General features: G+C 40.4%; 1 protein-coding gene across 1 annotated transcript; it reads left to right on the forward strand.

Annotated features, from left to right (window-relative positions):
• The first annotated feature begins 413 nt into the window (after window positions 1-413).
• On the forward strand, window positions 414-19,639 carry LOC143855178 (uncharacterized). Its single transcript, XM_077365400.1, has 6 exons — window positions 414-1,274; window positions 1,373-1,584; window positions 17,120-17,402; window positions 17,508-17,593; window positions 17,679-17,770; window positions 18,768-19,639. Exons 1-6 carry the CDS (start codon window positions 978-980, stop codon window positions 19,013-19,015), a joined length of 1,218 nt encoding a protein of 405 aa, XP_077221515.1. The 5' UTR covers window positions 414-977; the 3' UTR covers window positions 19,016-19,639.
• The last annotated feature ends 57 nt before the right edge of the window (window positions 19,640-19,696 follow it).

Below are 19,696 nucleotides of genomic sequence, written 5' to 3' on the forward strand. Positions count from 1 at the left end.
TTCGATAGTTCCCCCTGTTCACAACAAACACAAAATCTTGCCTTTTAAACTGACCACACTAGCCCTAAAAAAATGATCACACATACTATGTCTTTGCCACAAGATTTTGGGGTATTTTGGACATTTCACATGATACTTCCATAAAAGAAACACTTTCCTTGAAGAGAAGAACCGGACACCTTTCCACTTCCCGACTCGACAGGCATTTTCATTTCTTTTCCCAACTCATCTTCACCACACACGTGCCGACATATAATCCTTATGATTATTACAACCGTGTCGTGATCTGAACACTTCAGGTCCCACCAATCACAACGAGGTTAAGTAACATGTTTAGTTAAAACCTAACCCATGATTAAAATAATAATACAAAACCTACTTTACCCTTTAATTCTAAATTAATTCTATTTTTACCATCTTCTTCTTCTTCACCCTGCAATTTATTCCAACATAAACTTAGGTATCAGTGCTCTCCATTTATTTCAAACCCTGATTTCGATTTCCACAAATTTTCTCTAATAAATCCTTCTCGATTCCTTCGTTTTCCTTTGCCCTTTTTCTTTCACTCCAAATCCATCAGAATCCCTCAAATACCGGCGATCCTTTCCTTCTACTTTCCGACTATTTCCTTCTTAGGGTTTTATCCGATTCTTCTTCTGTTTAAGATTTGGATTTCTCGAGCCAGAGAAAGGAGATTCTGATGCTCTGATAATCCGAAAGAATTCGAACACAACCTTTCGGTCGATCGTTTTGTTTCGATCATCCTCTTTAGAATTTTGAAGGATTGGGGTTTTCTGAGGAAATTAGGGTTTTGGTTCTGGAAATTAGGGTATTATAGTGTTCTGATAATCTGACAGAATTTACTTTCAGCCTTTTGTCCTCTCTAGAAGTTTGTAGGATTAGGGTTTTCTGTGGGAATTAGGGTTTTTTTTGGGTGAAATTAGGGTTTTTATTTGTTAGGGTTTTCGGCTGCGGAGATGTTAGGGACGGGATTACAGTTCGGACGAGGCCACGTTGAGGACCGATTTTACAATCAGGAGAAAGCGCTGCGAAATCATTATCATCATCATAACCCTAATTTGCAGAAAGCTCTGAATAATGGCGGTGTTTCCACGAAGGGCAAGGCTGTAATTTCGGACAATCACGAGCCCGAAAATCGAGCCGGATGTGAAGAGGCCGTGCCGGATTCTGGTCCAGAGAGAGCTCCTTGTAGTAACCTAGATCGGTTCTTAGAGTCAACTACACCATCTGTTCCTGCTCAGTATTTCTCTAAGGTTTTCATTTCTCTGTTTCTTTTTCATTTTATTTTTGTGGGTATTTTTCTTTTGTGTTGTTGGGTTTTATTTTAATGGTTTTGCTCTTTGTTTGATAGACGAGTTTGAGGGGGTGGAGGACTTGTGATGTGGAATACCAGCCTTATTTCACACTGGGTGATCTTTGGGAGTCATTCAAGGAGTGGAGTGCATATGGGGCAGGAGTGCCATTGGTGTTGAATGAAAGTGATTGTGTTGTTCAGTATTATGTTCCATACTTGTCTGGTATTCAGATATATGATGAATCGACTAGCCCGGCTGTCAAGTCAAGGTATCCATGTTTGTTGCATTCAGTGATGTTTATTTCAGTTTTGATTTTAGATTTGGGTTCTTTTCCTTTGATATATCAGTAATATTTTGAACATTTTGTTCTTTTATTCTGCTTTGTAATTGGTTACAATTGCGATATGTATGTCCTGTTGAAATGGGGTGTTGCTGCTGATAAGTGATTTTCTTTATAATTGATCATATTGTTGAGTTATCAGGAAGTAAATAATTGGGAGTCTTTTCATACATTGTTACCCTGTTGCCATTCCATATGACAGTTCAGTCCTAACTTGGAATGTTAAGTACCGCTAATTCGTTTAGATGTATTGGTTCAGTCTTGATCTTACTTTTTTTTTGAAAGATGTTATGAAAATGAAATAGTCTTGATCTTACTTACCAGATGTCATTTGGTCTACTGTTTTATTTTTATATTTTGGTTTTGGCCTGTTCTCTTTGTGGATATGAGGGTGAGTAGTTAGTGCCCTGCCTTCTAAATGTTGGACCATTCCAATTAGAGACCATAGAGATCGATTGCTGATTGAAAATTAGCGAGGTCTCATGTCAGGGTTACAGTCTCTAAATTTGCTCAAATTTTGCTTGAGTGCTTTGTTAATGGGATTTTAACTTTTAATTTTTAAATTTTTGTCTGGTCATGTGGATATGACTCAATTGCCCTGCCGGATTTGTGCTTTGTTTTCCATGGTTGGTTTAACTTGCTTAAGTTGTATTAGGTTTTGATATGCCTTTTATTGACCAAGAAAGAAAGAGAAGAGGAAACAAAATAACTTGTTTTGCAGATGAGTAAGCTATGTTGAAGGGTCTTAGATCTTGGATGGCCATTTCTTGAGGGAATCAACAATATGATATGGTTTTTGATTGATAACAGTTCTGCTCCTTGAACAAGTGGATTGGATGAGATGAAAAAAATATTTGCCACAGTTAGTTTCATATCAGAAGCTACCTTATTATGGTTATCTCCTTATTCTTTCTCTGTTGTGGTTCTGAGTTGTCTTTTTTTTACGTGCGAGTATTAGTTGAATTCAGCTCTCTTGTGTTAGTTTATTTTCAGTCCAGCACTCATTTAAATTGTGCATATGAATTGAATATTCTATTACAAAAAGACATGGTGAAGAGCTATGCCGCCTTAAATTATTAGTATGATTTCATTTTGTTCTTTTGGTTACTGGTTGGTTGACATGAATAAAGAGGATCATGCCTTTCCTAGAAATCGAAAATGATTAACTGTTAGTTGTTTTCATTTCTGAATTAGCTAATTGCAAGTGAGAAATGCTTTATTTAGAGAAATAACCAGAATAAAATGTAACGATTAAGAAATCGTAAAAAATGTTTTACCGGAATAAAATTTAATGATAAGGAAATAATAAAAATGTTTTTCTCTTTTCAAAATGAAAATTTGGAATTTCTTGTGAAAGATAAATGCACACTAACTTATGCAGCTGTGCTTTTCTCAAGATTAGTAACGCAAACCTATCGTTCGTAGATTACTTCCTTCAAATTTTGGACCATAAGTTTTAGTTTCAATAAAACAACATGCATTACAAAATCACAAATTATGACGCCCACCCTGACCTTATTGGTCACCGATAGACCTTGTCTTGGCTAACATACTGATTTATCAATTGTCCGTTTTCAAATACCCAATGCGCATCATAAATTGTTTTGAGAAAATCCAAAGGAGATTCCTATGGGTGGGGGGCAATGAAAAGCGCGGGGTTGCTTTGGTCGCCTAGAAGAAAGTTTGTAAGCCTCTTAAGGCAGGGGGCCTTGGATTTAGGAGGATTAAGGAAGTTAATCAAGCTCTCCTTGGTAAATGGCTATGGAGATATGGGGAGGAGAGGTCGCAGCCGTGGGCTAAGGTTATTGATAGCAAATATGGCTTGGCTCCTTGTCATTGGGAGCCAAGGGGGGATAGTTTGGCGCGATGTATTAAAATTCAAGGTCAAATTTTCAGAAGGAATAAGATTCATGGTTTGCGCAGGAGATCGCATCAGATTCTGGTTTGACAAGTGGTGTTCTTCCCTTCCTCTTATGGAGTCCTTCTCTAGGTTATTTGCCTTGGCCTCTTTTAATGAGGCGTTGGTAAAGGATTATATCGAAAGAAGAGGCAATTTGGTGATATGGCTTCCAATATTCAGAAGAAACTTCTTTGATAGGGAACTTGAGGAGGTGGGTAGGCTCTTGGAAACTCTGGAAAGGTGCTACATTAAAGCTTCTGGTGCGGACAGAAGAATATGGATATGGAACTCAGATGGGGAATTCTCGGTCAAATCCTTCTACCATCAGCTTGTATTTTGCCCATTACCTTCAAAAGTAGCCAATGAATGGAACATCCAAGCCCCGCTTAGAGTATGTTCCTTTGGATGGGCGTCGATTCTCCAAAGAATTCAGACGATTGACTTCTTGAGAGTTCGGGGGATGATGATCATTGATCTTGTGATCTATGCATTGAGGTTGGCAGTGGATCATATTCTCATGCATTGCAGGGTGGCCAGAGAAGTATGGAGCAAAATCCTATCTAAATTTGAAATCGCTTGGGCATTCCCAGAAAAACTGTTAGAACTATTGGAGAGTTGGCCTTTGGTCCCATGGAGGAAAAAAGAAAGATACTATGGAATGTATCCCTTCTTGTAACTATTTGAGTGTTGTGGAAGGAGAGAAATGCCAGTGTGTTTAAAGGATATTCAAAGGGATCGTACTACTTTTCAATAAGGTGATAGCTACTACTATCTCATGGGTGAGAATAATTCCATGTTTTAGAGTTGCCTCGGCCCACGACCTATGTTATGGGTGGAAGGAGATCTGTTGTGCTTCGGATAATGGTCCTAAGATTGTCCAAGTGTGGGAACCTCTTGTGCATGGCCTATTGAAGCTAAACTTTGATGGGTCCAGCATGGGGAACCCAGACCCATCTGGTATTGGAGGAGTTCTTAGGGTTGAACTCTGATATGTTATATGGGCTTTTACAGGCCCAATTGAAGTAGCAGATGCAAATGAAGCTGAAGTGTGTGCTATCCACAAAGGAATCAAGTTCTTAGGGTCTGAAGACTTGAATAGAGTTGTGGTGGAAGGGGATTCACTAAATGTGATAAGGTGGCTTAGCGACTCCCACCCTTATCCGTGGAGGTTTGCCCCATATTTTGATGAAACCTGAGATAAGGAAATGGGATCTTCAATTTCCTTCCAACATGTTAGGTGATTGGCTAATGAGGTTGCTGACATATTAGCAAGAGATGGGGTTGCCAGGGTGAGTGTGGAATTATTTGACTTCCTATCACCTTAACACCCTTCTCTCATTGCCTAGGTTCAGGCTTCCTATTGTATTTTCCCTGTTGTTCTTTGTGGTTCCTTGCTTGTATCTATAGACCTCCTCGGTCTCTTTTCCTTTTAATAGAATTGCTTACCATTCAAAAAAACATGCATTACAAAATTAGATTCAACAGGTCATAATAATCAAATCAGCCAAAGGTTTTTGTAGAAATTCTAATCTTTGTATTTCATTCATTAAATAGAAATTAAATAACCTAGGCAAGTCGGATACAATACGCCCAAAAGGAAAACAATAACTAATGGGAAATAATATCAGATCTCAACCGGATCCATAGTTTTAATACTTCCCTTCATCATTGTGGACTCCCCTGAGTCGACTCCCTTTTAACTTGGCGACGTTCCACATTTTGTCATTGTGTTCCGCATTTTGCCCGACAGAGTCAATAAAAAATCCTTTAAAAAATATCCTTTAACTCTCCCGAATTATGACCGCATCAACCTAGTACTCGACTGCGTCGTGCCAAGTCGACTAGGATTTTCTTCGGCTTCGTTCGGCGCCACATCTACTTCTTTAAACACTGACCAAATCTATAAAAGTCTACCTAACTATGGCCCTAATGATATCCACCGGAGTATTTTCTCCTTTTGATAACGTCGAAAGGAGCGTATTTTTTTTTATTTTTTAAAAAGATTATTCAAAACTTAAAAACTTGTAATGAAACTTCTGCGGATCTTTTTTCAAAACTTTACATCAAATCTACACTATACATGTGAAACTATAAATCCCTGAAACATCTTATTCTAATCAATTGTGAAGTCTTTCTTTACCACCTGTAATCCTTACCTATATTAACTCGTCCTCCCTAATCTCATATAACCCCACTCCTTCAATGAGGCTTATTAAATGTTTTATGTTCACTTTCAATGATGCTTCTCACACGCTCACTCTTTACTTTTTTTAGAGCTTATTGCTTCCCATATTTTCTCTTTTCTATACCCTTCGCTTCACACATTTGCTTCCCACTCTGGTAACTATGGTACCATCTCATTCTGTCTTGTGCGGTTTGGTTATCCATGAGTTATTTCTAGATCACTTATATAACAAAATGGGGGGAGCACACATCAATTCAATAGCGCATATTATTCTCATATAGATGGACAAACAGAATGGGTCAATCACAACTTGGAGAATTGCTTGAAATGCGTAGTTGGAGAGAGACCTCATCAATAGAATTTAATTCTATCCCAAGTAGAGTTTTCTTATAATAGTTCCATTGACTGCTCCTTTGAGACCATATGTGGTCTGCCCATTCCTCACGTCTTAGACCGTACCCATATACTGTACCCTGGGAAGCGCAGTCTCATGGCCGATAACTTTGTCTAATGTATAAAGAAGGTACAACAAGAGATGTTAGATAGACTGCGGCCGAGTATTGAGAAGTACGAGAAGATAGCCGATCGACATCAGAGAGATTCTCCCTTCTGCATTGGAGATCGGATGATGAAATTTCTTCGACGTGAGCAATTCTCGACTTGCGTGTAACTTTATCAGTACTGCGGAGACTTGCTAGTGCTCAATGACATCACTTCATTATCGTTCAGTATTTGCATCACTGATGTTAGGATGTCGGATACCCACCGAGGATTTCATAGGAGATATTCAGTTCATTGGCTTAGATGCCCTTTGATGGACTGCTCGTGGATGGATGAGGCTGAGTTACGATGATTTCGTGACCTTGTACCAACTCATTTCGGACGTTTATTCGACGGCCTCAAGTTCTTCCAACATGGGAGGAACTGATGTGATTTAACCTTAGGATTAGTTTGTTTATCGATAATTTATCTGTTTTATTTCACTTAGACACTTTATTTTAGTTATTTTAGTATATTTGACTGGACCTAGATGTTGGGGATGTCTACATCACTGCTCGTGGCCTCACTATCCTTAACCTTCTACTCATAGTTTTAAAACTCCCCTGCATCTGTGTCGACTCCCTCGAGTCGACTACCTTTTACATTGGCCACGTTCCGCATTGCGCCGCATCTACATCTGGCGTTTTGCCCTACAGAGTCAATAAAATCCCCTTTGACTCTCCTGAATTATGACCGCATCAACTGAGTACACGACAATCAAATGGGGGGAAGACCAGTCAACCAACTGTTGCTTCGGCATTCCACTTCATGTGCGGGCCGGATGAACGGTGGAAGCTTTGGGCAGCCTGTTCAGGTTGGTCTTGAAAATTGAAATGGAGGTGAAGGGGCCAGCATCGAATATGCCAGAGCCCAAGTATTCATGGCAGACTGGGCGCTCTTTCACTCGTTGGTGTGCTTCAAAGTAGACTACCGATAGTACTCCATCGGTGTTAGCGGGGAGTCTGGGGAAGAACTGAAGCTGGTGGCTAAAGATTCTAGAAGAGATAGGTTTTGTGCTCCGTTCACCGTGAACAGAGTAGGAAAGGAGAAAACTGCAGATTCCAGTTGTCTTGGTGGTTCTTATGCCGCTGAACTAGCGAGAAATCCGGCTCTGAGATGGGAAATCTCACCGGAGAAGATGAGGGGGGTGGTGCCTCAGACTAAGGAACTAGGAAGGAATGAGGACTATCAAACTGTCTATCGGGGTGATAGTGAGCAAATGTAGCCCGAGGGAATCTGACGGCCCAACGAGAAGCAGGGCGAGGCTGAGCATGGATAGGTTTGTGGCTGTCAGATCGGAAGGGAATATAATCATTCAAACACTGGCACGTTTTAGGAGCCTCTATTTAATGGAATATCGACACATTTGAAGTCTGCCTGTTGAATTGCCTGGGACATCTGCTTCCGCCAGTTGTTTGTAGGGTATAACTGGAAGGGCTGTCAGTTCTTCCATTTTTTTAGCAGAGAGATGCCCAAGTTGTGTTTGGTGCCTGGTGTTGCCAGCCGTGGGGTCGGGTTAGAGGAATCTGTGTACCGAGTGCTACCACCTTTAGACCAAATACAGTTTGGAAATGATCCAGGAGGATCGTGGAATGATCCAAGAGGATCTGTGTGGTTTAATGTGGGCCCTACTAAGGGCACAACACTTGGCAAAGCAAACCATAGCCCACATGTGGTTTGACAAAACATGCATGTGCATGTAGTTGTGAGTTTGCATGTAGGGGACGTTTGGATTTGGGTTGTGCAAATGTGTTGTGATGATTAGCCTCTATGCCATGTGGCAGGCTATGATTAGCAAGGGTTGCAACAAATTGATTTCATATCCTACTTTAATATCCTACTTTATAGGATTAATTATGTATGGCTATATCAAATCCTATTCTATAGGAAGTTGGACGTGAGCCATAGCCAAAAAAGATTGGGAGAACCTATTTTATAGGTCTCTATTCCTAAAAAGCAGGGGAGATAATGTAAAACAGATTATTCATTCCATGCTTTGTATTGACTTTAGGAAAGAGGGAGAAGGGACGTTGGCCCACTCTACATTATTTTGTGTCTGCCATTTTTTTTTTTCATTCTGAAAGAAGAATTTGATTTATTTTGTATTAAAGATCTGATTTGGGAAAAAAGGCTTGGAGGAAGAGATTTCTCCACCCTACATCGGATCAAATGGTATCAAAGCTCAAGTTCATGAGCATCCTGGAAGAAAGTGGTCTATGGTGACCACCCGTGCCCTGCGTAAGTTGCAAGGAGACGATTTCCCAAGCCCTCTTCAAACCGACAGGAAGAGATGATCGAAACCCATGGCTGATGATGGAGTAAACAACAGACTTTCTCAGATGGAGCAGCAGATCGCGAGTCTAACTGTGATGGTGTCACAACTGGTGGCGTTCAAAGAAACATCTACATCCCAACTTAGTGCGGATCTGGCACTCAATGACAAAGATGAGGCAGATCTAGCGATGAGGATAGTGAAGATGATGATGAAGGGCTACCACGTACTACTTGTAATACAAGTAGATCTCAACTCCATCCTTTCAAGATTGAGGCTAAAATAGAAATGTCTCTATATGACGGAAGAGTGGATGCCGAGAAGTTAGATGACTGGTTGGATCGATTGGAGACCTACTTTTCTATCTATGGCTACACTGACTTCCAGAAGGTGAGTTTCGCTCGCCTAAAGCTGACAAGCCATGCTTTGACATGGTGGAATGCCTATATGAAGCGGAATGATGTCTCTGAAGTGTGATGGAAGAGATTTCGAAAACTAATCAAAAAACAGTTTTGTCCGATTGTTTATGAGGAGGATCGTTGGATCAAATGTCAATACCTCCGGCAACGGTTCGAGCAATCCGTCCAGGAGTATACAACTGAGTTCCATAAGCAATCAATGGTGCTGGGAATTTCGGTTGATGAACACGATGTCTTGATGAAGTACATTGGAGGGCTACATGAATACATTAGGAAGGAGTTGAAGATGTTCTCAGTCAAGAGCATTGATGATGCCAGCGTGAAAGCAATGGCCATTGAAAGCAAACACAAGAAGATTGGGAAGAAAGAAGAGCGATCCAAAGAGAAGTATAAGGGCGAGGGGCCACGGCATAAATACAAAGATCCGATAAAGAAGCAAACTAACACGATTCGAAAGAATGATTGTGATCATTGCGATAAGAGTGGTCACGTGAAGGAGAAGTGTTGGAGGCTTCACCCTGAGCTACAACCGAAAAATAATCTGAAGGAGGACAAAAAGGAAAAAGGAAAAGCCACCCTAGCTGTTGCAGAGGTCGAGGAGTTGCCAGAACTACAGGTGGTTGATGAGAAGCTATCACTCGTGGCCAGGCCAACCGAATCCTTAGCGGAGACAGATCAACGGAACTCTTCCGCTTGAAAATCCAAGTAAAGAAGAGCATCGTAGGGGCCATTGTGGATCCTGGCAGTCAAAAGAATTTGATCTCTGAAGGGACTCGTTGTGAAGATGGGTCTAAAGACGACACCTCATCCATGTCCATACCCATTGGGGTAGATAAAAAAGATGTAGAGATGCGGATCACCAAGCAGTTCACCTTCAGATTTGCAATTACGGAAAAATACATTGATGATGTGACTTGCGAAGTAGTCCCTCTAGATTGTTGTCATGTGATTCTAGGCAGCCCTTACCTTTGGGATAGGGATGCAATCCATTACAGACGAATGCGAAAGTATCAATTCATGAAGGATGGAAGGGAGTTCATAATCCACGCAAGCCAAATTCCAGAAGAAAATGCCTCCCTAATTACTGCTACTCAGGCGAAGCGGATGGTGAATGCTTGCAGAAAGTTCGTATTACTAATGATACGACCAAAGGAGTCAAAATTGCAGTCTACAAAACTCTCTCTCGAATCATTGGATTCCAAGCAGAGGCCAATGGTGGAGGCTCTTTTGCAAAGGTTTGATAGTCTCTTACAGGAGGTGCAAGGGTTGCCGCCTAGGAGGAGCGTGGAGCATGATATACAATTGATTGCTGACTCTCCCTTACCCAATCTTGGGTTATACCGAAACTCTGTGGTGGAAAATGATGAGATCAAGAAGCAGATTCAAGCACTACTTGAACAAGGAGTCATCCAACCAAGTTGTTCACCTTGTGGATCACTAGTGGTGTTAGTACCAAAGAAGGATGGTGGATGTGCATCGACTACCGAGCACTTGACAAAATCACTGTTAAGAACCGGTACCACTACCCAGGATCGACGATCTATTAGATTAGTTGCAACCTGCGCAATTCTTTACAAAGCTAGATCTAAAATCTGGTTACCATCATCAGGTCCGGGTTCGAGAAGATGACACATGGAAGATTGCTTTCAAGACAGAGCAAGGATTATTTGAATGGCTAGTTATGCCGTTCGGACTCTGCAACGCTCCAGCCACCTTCATGAGGCTAATGAATGAGGTAGTCCGACGTTTTCTAGATGATTTTGTTATCGTTTACTTGGACGATATTCTGATTTACAGTAGAGAATGGGAAGAACATCTCATGCATGTTGCAAAAGTATTAGAGGTGTTGCAAAAAGAGAAGTTGTGTCTAAACTTAAAAAAGTGTGAAGTTGGTAAACGAACATTATTATATCTTGGGTTTATAGTGGGAGGAGAGTTGAAAATTGACCCCACTAAGATAGAAGTCATTACGAAATGGCCTCGGCCTAAGACTGTATTGGAGGTTAGGAGCTTTATGGGTGCATGTCAGTATATGCGGAAGTTTATTCGGCACTTCTCCCAGATAGCGGCACTTTTACATGCTCTCACTAAAGCCAACCAAAAGTTTGAATGGGGGAGGAAGCAAGATGATACGTTTCAGCTATTGAAGAGAAAGATATGTGAAGCACCCGTGTTGGCCTTGCCGAATTTGCAACGACCATTTGAGGTAGAAGCTGATGCCTCGGGTTATGCACTTGGAGCAGTCCTAATACAGGATGGGAGACCTGGCACTTACCATTAAGAGATGTTTAATGGGGCGGTGATGAATTATCCCACTTATGACAAGGAGCTCTTTCACTACATCAGGCCGTAAAACATTGGCGGGCGTATTTGTTGGGAAAAGAGGTAGTGGTCCACACAGATCACAAACCTCTACAGTTTTTGCAGACTCAGTCAAAACTGCAGCAAGCTCGGCATATGAAATGGATGTCATATTTGCAGCAGCTCAACTTGGTGATCAAATATAAGAAGGGGGTGTCTAATATGGTAGCTGACATGCTATCAAGACCTCCCCAGAGGAGCACGAGTAGTTTGATGGTTGCTTTGCAAATCCAACCACTTTGCCACGAGGAGTACTGGGAGATGTATGCGAATGATGATGATTTCATGTCAAAAATTGAGCAATTAAAGAAAGGACTACCCACAGACTTCTACATGAAGGACGGATTGTTATACAAAGGTATGCAATTATGTGTACCTAGAGAGGCAGATAGATTACAATGGATTAGAGAGGCCCATACGTCCAAAGTGGCAGGACACTTTGGGGTTGGGAAGACCACGTTGAACCTACGGAGTTATGTGGTTTGGCCAAAGATGCAACAAGATGTGTCTTGATTTATCAAGGGATGCGTGTTATGTAGTACATGTAAGCCTTCCAATCGGAAGTTGGGCTTATACACACTACTGCCTGTGCCTAGTCGACCATGGGAGAGCATCTCCATGGATTTTATTGGAGGATTGCCAAAGACCAGAGCTGGACATAACTACCTCTTTGTGATTGTGGATCGCTTCAGCAAGATGGCATGCCTCATTGCTTGTCGAAAAACAGTGACAGGTGAAGAAGCTGCGAAATTATTCTTCCACCATGTTTGGAAGAACATTGGATTACCATCTTCAATCATTTCAGATCGTGACCGTTGATTTCTAAGTCACTTCTGGAATGCGTTGTGGACATTGATGGACACTAAGCTAAAGAGGAGTACTGCCTTCCACCCGCAAACGGATGGGCAGACTGAGGTTGTAAATCGAACTATGGTGCATCTTTTGAGAGGCTACAACTCGAAACATCCAAAAACATGGGATGAGAGCCTGCCATATCTCCAGTTTGCTTACAATCGAGCTATTCATAGCTCTACCCAGAGATCCCCATTTGAAGTTTGTTTGGGATATCTTCCACAAAGTCCATTTGACCTTGAATTCACATTTGGAGATCCCCATAAGACAGGCAAGGAGGAGGAACAACAAGCTAAAGCCCAACGGTTCTTAGAGAAAATCCGAAGGGTTCATAAATTGGTGGAGGCACAATTGCAACGGACACACAACTGCGGTACAAAGAACGGCATGACCAACATCGAGTGAAATGCGATTTCAAAGAAGGGGATCAGGTTTGGCTACAACTGAGCAAGGAACGAATGAAGGGAGAAGCTAAGAAGTTGAAGCCAATCCGATATGGGCCCTTCAAAATCATTAAGAAGGTTGGTGAAAATGCTTTCCAACTGGACCTACCACCATACATGCAAATATACTCAGTGATCAATGCTGAAAATTTGAAGTTGTTCGAACCTTCCATGCTTGATGAGGGCCTTGAGCAAGAAATAGTAGTACCCTCACTCGATGATTTGTTGTTAGAAAAGGAGGATCCATTAATCGATGATTGTATTTTGGAGCGGAAGATTACTGAAGCAAGGCGGGGTAAAATTGAATCTTTTCGTATTGGAAAGAAGGGGCAGCTACCGAGTCGTGCAAAATGGTACAATAAAGAACGGGGGCAGCAAGACTTCCCCCATCTCCAATTTTGATTTAGCAGGAACTAAATCCCCTAACAGAGAGGGAGCCATGATCCAGGAGGATCGTGGAATGATCCAAGAGGATCTGTGTGGTTTAATGTGGGCCCTACTAAGGGCACAACACTTGGCAAAGCAAACCATAGCCCACATGTGGTTTGACAAAACATGCATGTGCATGTAGTTGTGAGTTTGCATGTAGGCGGCGTTTGGATTTGGGTTGTGCAAATGTGTTGTGATGATTAGCCTCAATGCCATGTGGCAGGCTATGATTAGCAAGGGTTGCAACAAATTGATTTCATATCCTACTTTAATATCCTACTTTATAAGATTAATTATGGATGGCTATATCAAATCCTATTCTGTAGGAAGTTGGACGTGAGACATAGCCAAAAAAGATTGGGAGAACCTATTTTATAGGTCTCTATTCCTAAAAAGCAGGGTAGATAATGTAAAACAGATTATTCATTCCATGCTTTGTATTGACTTTTTTTTTCTTTTAGAAAAAAAAAAGAAGGAAAGAGGGAGAAGGGGTGTTGGCCCACTCTACATTATTTTGTGTCTGCCATTTTTTTTTTCATTCTGAAAGAAGAATTTGATTTATTTTGTATTAAAGATCTGGTTTGGGAAAAAAGGCTTGGAGGAAGAGATTTCTCCACCCTACATCGGATCAGTAAATCATGAAGATTTAGCTGAAAGGATTTTGAGAAATGAAATAAATACAGAAACCCGTAGTAATTATGGGTGAATGCTAGGTTATTTATGGGAAATGACTGCTCAATGGGGCTTGACGACAAAGAAGACAAGGTTCCGGTTTTGTCCTAAAAAGAGTTTTGCTAAGCAGTAGGCTCGACAACAGTAGTAGATCTAGGGATGCCAAGAGGCTGAGGGTGCATAGAAGAAGAGTCAGACTGCGACCTAAACTTGTTTTCATAGAAGAAGAAAAGAGGCGGATCTATATCATTTATGGATCAAATCTGTTCAGAAACAGAAGGTAGCAACATATATATGCCATCAGTCAATAAGTAACAGAGAGAAGCGAGGGGGCGGAGAAGGCACCTCGATGCTGGGATCTGAGAGATGTTCTCAGATTGTGAGAAACAACCTACTCTTGTCGCTATCTGAAAGCAAGACATCAAAGGCTCCAGCTGAAAGGGGTTCAAACCAACTAAGAGGCAGGGAGCGCGAGGGGGCATTGAGTAACAGAAGGGAAGCGAATGACCAAGGTTTTAAATGTCGGTTTTGGTGTCAGTTTCAGCCACCACCGAAACTGAAATATTTCGGTTTCAGTGGAAATTTTGGCCAAAATCATGTAAAAATTTTGACAAAAATTTCAGTTTTCTTAAAATTTCCACTTGAAGGTACAAAATTTTGGTGGAAATCTTTTACATTTCGGTAGAAATTTTGTAAATAAGGATTTCGGCGAAATTTTGGAGAAATCATGTAAAAATCCGATTCAATGGATTTCGGCCGAAATTTAAAACTATGTGAATGACTGTCCGGAATCTGCTAGAGGCTCTCCTAATCCAGAGGAGGAAATAATCTGGAAATGATCTACAGTAGGAATACATGCAAGGAGGATCCTTTGGAAGCTGATATAAAAGTGGCCCTGAACGCGGCCGTCAATCAAGGTGATCTTGAATCCTGCGTTTGAGGAAGTGACTAGCTATCAGAACAAGAGGCTACGTCTGAAATGGGAAAGGATCTGGCAATTTTATTCGAAGACTATGAGATGCAGACTTGGTATATGTTGAATGACATTGAAGCCCGGGACAAGGGATATTTGTTTTTTGGAATATAAGGGGATTGAGAGCCGTTGAGAAACAGGTGGCTATTAAAGACATCATCGAAAGGTGTGGGATCGATATTATTGTTGTATTGGAATTGAAGGTGACTAGAGTAACAGATCATCTCATCAACAGCTTTGGGGCAAGAGAAATTGAGGATGGACCGCACTAGATTGCATGGAAACTGCTGAGGGAATCATTATAATGTGGAGGGAAGGCAAATTCTAAATAGAAGAGATCGAGAAAACGGACTTTTCACTTTTGATGTCGGTAATAAATACTAAAAGTAACACCAAATAGAAATTATGGGCGCTTTATGGTCCGTCAAGGGCCAGATTATGTATTCTATTTTGGGTAGAACTCCAAAAGCAGGGGTAATGCTGCGTACATCTAGCCCCTAGCCCTCCCCAGACCCCGCAATGGCGGGAGCCTCGTCCACTGGGCTCTCCTTTTATTCTTCCAAGAGATACATGATCAATAGAGGGTTCCATGGATCATTGGCTGAGACTTCAACATTGTAAGATTTCCCATGAGAGGAGTAGCCCAGGGAGAACCACAATGAGTATGAAGAAGCTATTGTGTCTCATCCAGAAGAGTGAACTTGTAGATTTGACTTTGGAGGGAGCCAAATTCACATGGTCGGATAATCAATCAAATCTTATACAATGAGGAGAGGGAAGATTCTGACTAGTCTAAGCTTTGGAAGACTATCTCTCCCCCCAGGGTAATGACGTTTGCTTGGACGTTGGTGAAAAGAAAAATCAATTCCTGCGATCGTCTTAGGAAGAGGAAGCTTCATCTAGCTAGAAAGTGCATTTTATGTAAAAAAATATGAAGTGTCTGGACCACCTTATGGTGCATTGTTCCTTTGATAATCGGCTATGGCATTCCATCATCAAGCACTAACTGAACACATACATAATAGACCTCCCTAAGGGTCAACATCAAATGGACCCTTTGTTTGCCCATGGACCCCACGATGCCAAATTTCGATGGGCCATGTCTCACGCATGCATCCCTTAATCAGACCCTAATCTGAACCCAAAGTATGCACCCTTGTGGTGTAGCCTTTTATGTTGGCTCATTCCCGTAGTGTAGTCTTCTTAGCCTTTGAAGCATTTGTTGTTTCCAATTGAGCAGCCTAGAAAGTTCAGATTGTATTTGCTTCTTTATCGTGTTAGTTTGCATTTTGCTCATTGAAGTATCTGTCAGTAACCACAGATTTTCAGGAAAAATCTTTATTTTCACATTGTTTTCTTGAATTGATTATATAAATCTCAAGTGTTGCAACTGTTGAATTCTGATGCCTGCCGTGCTTTTATAGACCTGCCCTTCATATTGTGGAAGATCTATGTTATCTTTCATTGTATGTCTTTTTGCTGGTATAATGTTCTAAGATTTGCATGTGGGTAAATTGTCAGTTATGATACATTCTCACTGTCTTGTGTATTTTCTATGATTTTAATATTTGTTTATGTCCTACCTTGGTTCCGAGCATTACAAACTGCAGTGAATTCATATTTTGATTTTGGCATCTTCTGTATGAACTCCACCGCATCTTGGCGTGGCAACTTGTGTATGAACTGCACCGCATCTTGGCGTGGCATCTTGTGGATAAACGGCGTTTTTTTTTTTTTCAAAAAAAAAAAAAAAGTTTTATTGGTTTGCCGTTTAAAACTTTTACAGTGGGAAAAACTCCGTTTTTTGAGGAAAACGTTTTAAACTATGATTTGGCCGTCACTTCGAATTTATTGCTGACTCACGTGTCCTACCGTGTCCGACACGACACGCGTGTCCACACGTGTCGACACTCCTTTGGACACTTCTACTTGTATTGCTAGAAGCCTAGAAGTGTTAGACTTAATGTGGGTGTGTGGACATATTTTTGTATAGTGTCAAGTGTGACATTCTGTTTTTTATTGAATATTGTGTTTACCTCATTTAGACAACTCGTATCCATGTTAAAACTGGACACACAAATCTATATCCACAAATCATGATTACATATACTTTCTATTTTAGTCGTGTCCCCGTTTCTAAAGTTTGGGGGTTTGCTGTGTCCGTGTCAGCAAGCGACACTCGTGTCCGTGTCCACAAATAGGTTTTAAAGGGTTTTGAACGTATTAAACACGTTTTTTTGGCCAAGTTTCCAAGTTTATCCTTGCTATATTTTGTAAATGACGAAGTTTTAAATGCATTTTTTGGTGTTTCAGTTTTTTTGACAACGTTTTTTTTTGAACCAATGCCATATTAAACTCAAATTTTTCCCGTCCTTTTTTTTGCTGTATCACGTTTTTACTAACTATGGGTGTGACAGGCCGCCAGGTGAAGAGAGCAACGGTAACTATTACAGGGATTCAAGTAGTGATGGAAGCAGTGATTGTGAACTTGAAAGCAGCACAAGGGATCAATGGAATAATCACCATGCAGCAAACAAGTCTACTCTTAGAATGGACAGATTGTCTTTGAGAGAAAAACACGCTGCTTTCCAAGAAGGCTTTTCTAGTGATGATGGTGAAGTTGGAAACTCTCAATGTCACCTCCTCTTTGAGTTTCTTGAACAGGACCCTCCTTACAGCCGAGAGCCTCTAGCTGACAAGGTAAGCTCCTTTTTTTTTTTAACCATATGGTAAGCTAATTCTTAAGGCGTCACTTTTTTCTGGTTGCATCCTTTCTTATTGTTCTAATGTATTCCTGTGTCACAGATTTCAGATCTTTCAAATGGCTTCCCTGAATTGAGGACACTAAGAAGTTGTGATTTGTTGTCACCCAGTTGGATCTCGGTGGCATGGTAAGACTTATTCACATACAGGCCATTATCTTCCTTAAGATTTAAAAAGGTATAGTGTATCATTCCTCTATTGGATTTGTTGCAGGTATCCTATATACAGGATACCGACAGGACCAACACTTAGAGACTTGGATGCTTGCTTTTTGACCTTCCACACTCTTTCGACGCCCATGAGAGGTAATCTACTTTTTCTATTTTTAATATTTTCATACTTTTAGGGCGACTTCAACATAGTCACCAGATATATCTTTAAGCTTAGTTGGAGATGATTTCATATAAGGATATGGTTAAATATCTTTTCGTGAAAATCTGTTCCAATCCAGTTATCAAAGAAGAAACATGGGAGGATTTCTGCTTGGAAATGGAAATCTTTTCATAGGTTCAGGCTGGATTTTCTAACTCATATTATTCTCTCTGACATTTTTGTGCCTCTCAAACTACTCTGCCAAATTCTTCTTGCTATGAACCGTGGATTCTGGACATATTGGTGCTATGTCATATCAGTAATTGGATATTTCATTTTCTCAATTTCATCAATTTATTGAGGCTGTTTTCGTAACTCCTCCTCTGTTTCCAACAGGCATTTCTCTCTTGTTGCTATCCATTCCATGAAATTTAATTGACCAATCATTTATTTTGTATAAATTTGTACATACATATTAAGAGCTATGATACCCAGATACGGATACTTACATGGAGGCGTGGCATAATATTTTCTTAATTTGGGGCACGGATATGGGTATACGAGTATCCATGCCATGAGATAAGACACCAAACGCCTATAAATAAACCGTTATAAAATTTAACTACATTTCATTTAGACAATGGAATTCATAATAAATATAAAATAGGATTTGTAAGTCATACTATAAGTTACAATTGGAAATCTAAGGCACTAACAAATAACAAAAATGAAAATAGAGATGCACGTTTGAAAAGATAGTTTTTTGAGCGGTTAAGTGTCAGTTAATTCAAATAGAGGGGCATATGTTTGAAACAAGATTGTTATTTGACCAACAAAAGTATCTATGAAGTATCTGACGGTAAGAATCCCTGTATCATTGCTTAAAAGAAGAAGATGTGTGCTGTGTTTTTAATTGATGACAGTTAGGCCTTTTTAGTCATCTCAATTTTTCTGTAGAGTTGTTTATTGCTTACTGTGAACTTTTTGCAGGTGCTGGAGATTCTCAGGGTCCTGTTGTCACCTATCCCCATGGTTTTGACAGTGCTCCAAAGATTTCTCTCCCTGTTTTTGGTCTAGCCTCTTACAAATTCAAGGGTTCCATGTGGACCCCGAGTGGCGGATGTGAACGTCAACGGGCAAGCTCCCTCTTGCATGATGCTGACAACTGGCTTAGATTCGTTCAGGTGGATCACCCTGATTTCCAGTTCTTTGCTTCGCACAGCACATGCTGCAGGTGAAACCAAAAGAATACTTCCTTTATCATTAGTTTCTACATGAACAATTCACCTACTCGTTTGCATGTGTCAACTGATAGTTGCCATGCTTTAAACTGTGAAAATTATGATGAGGTCGTACGGTGGGTGACTCTGGCGTGTTTTGACTGTGTTCAATGATTTATAAACATTACATTGCAAAAAAAAAAAAACAGCGAAAAAAGGATTAAAATGAAAAAAAAAGTCAAGATATTCCAGAATGGATGGAGGAAAAGGGAAACTCAAAGGAAATAAAATAAAAAAAGAAAAGAAAAGAAATGAAGAAAGGTACAGAAGAGCTTAAATCTCAATGAGAAGGAGATGAGCTGCTGTGCTGCAGCATGGGTAAGTTTCTTCTTGTTTGTTTGATTATGGGTTTACCTGCCTATATATATATGCATGAAATGTACTTTTTCTATGTTATGTGTATATTTAATTCAACTCTTTCAGGGGATTTTGATCTGTTGTATGTGGGCAAAATTCTATGCTGCCCATATGATATCGGTATAATTGGTTTAGGTTTACTTCTTTGTTGTTTGCCCACAAACAGGAAACAATGAAAGACTGACTGTAATGAACTAGTGTTATAAATTAAGAACTCATTTTAGATACTGCTTTGCTGTGTGTTCCCTTTGAGTCTGATGATTTCTTGCATGCTACACAGGA

Source organism: Tasmannia lanceolata, unplaced genomic scaffold, assembly GCF_043159265.1.
Source record: "Tasmannia lanceolata isolate RefF3 unplaced genomic scaffold, GAP_Taslan_0.1 ptg000020l, whole genome shotgun sequence".
In the NCBI taxonomy this organism is placed as follows: domain Eukaryota; kingdom Viridiplantae; phylum Streptophyta; class Magnoliopsida; order Canellales; family Winteraceae; genus Tasmannia; species Tasmannia lanceolata.

What these genes read in the sequence shown, in the direction of transcription:
- LOC143855178 (XM_077365400.1), top strand. Translation starts at nt 978, where the DNA reads ATGTTAGGGACGGGATTACAGTTCGGACGAGGCCACGTTGAGGACCGA. An exon ending in CTGCTCAGTATTTCTCTAAG is followed by an intron (nt 1,275 to 1,372) that starts GTTTTCATTTCT and finishes TTTGTTTGATAG; the next exon opens with ACGAGTTTGAGGGGGTGGAG. An exon ending in AGTTGGATCTCGGTGGCATG is followed by an intron (nt 17,594 to 17,678) that starts GTAAGACTTATT and finishes GATTTGTTGCAG; the next exon opens with GTATCCTATATACAGGATAC.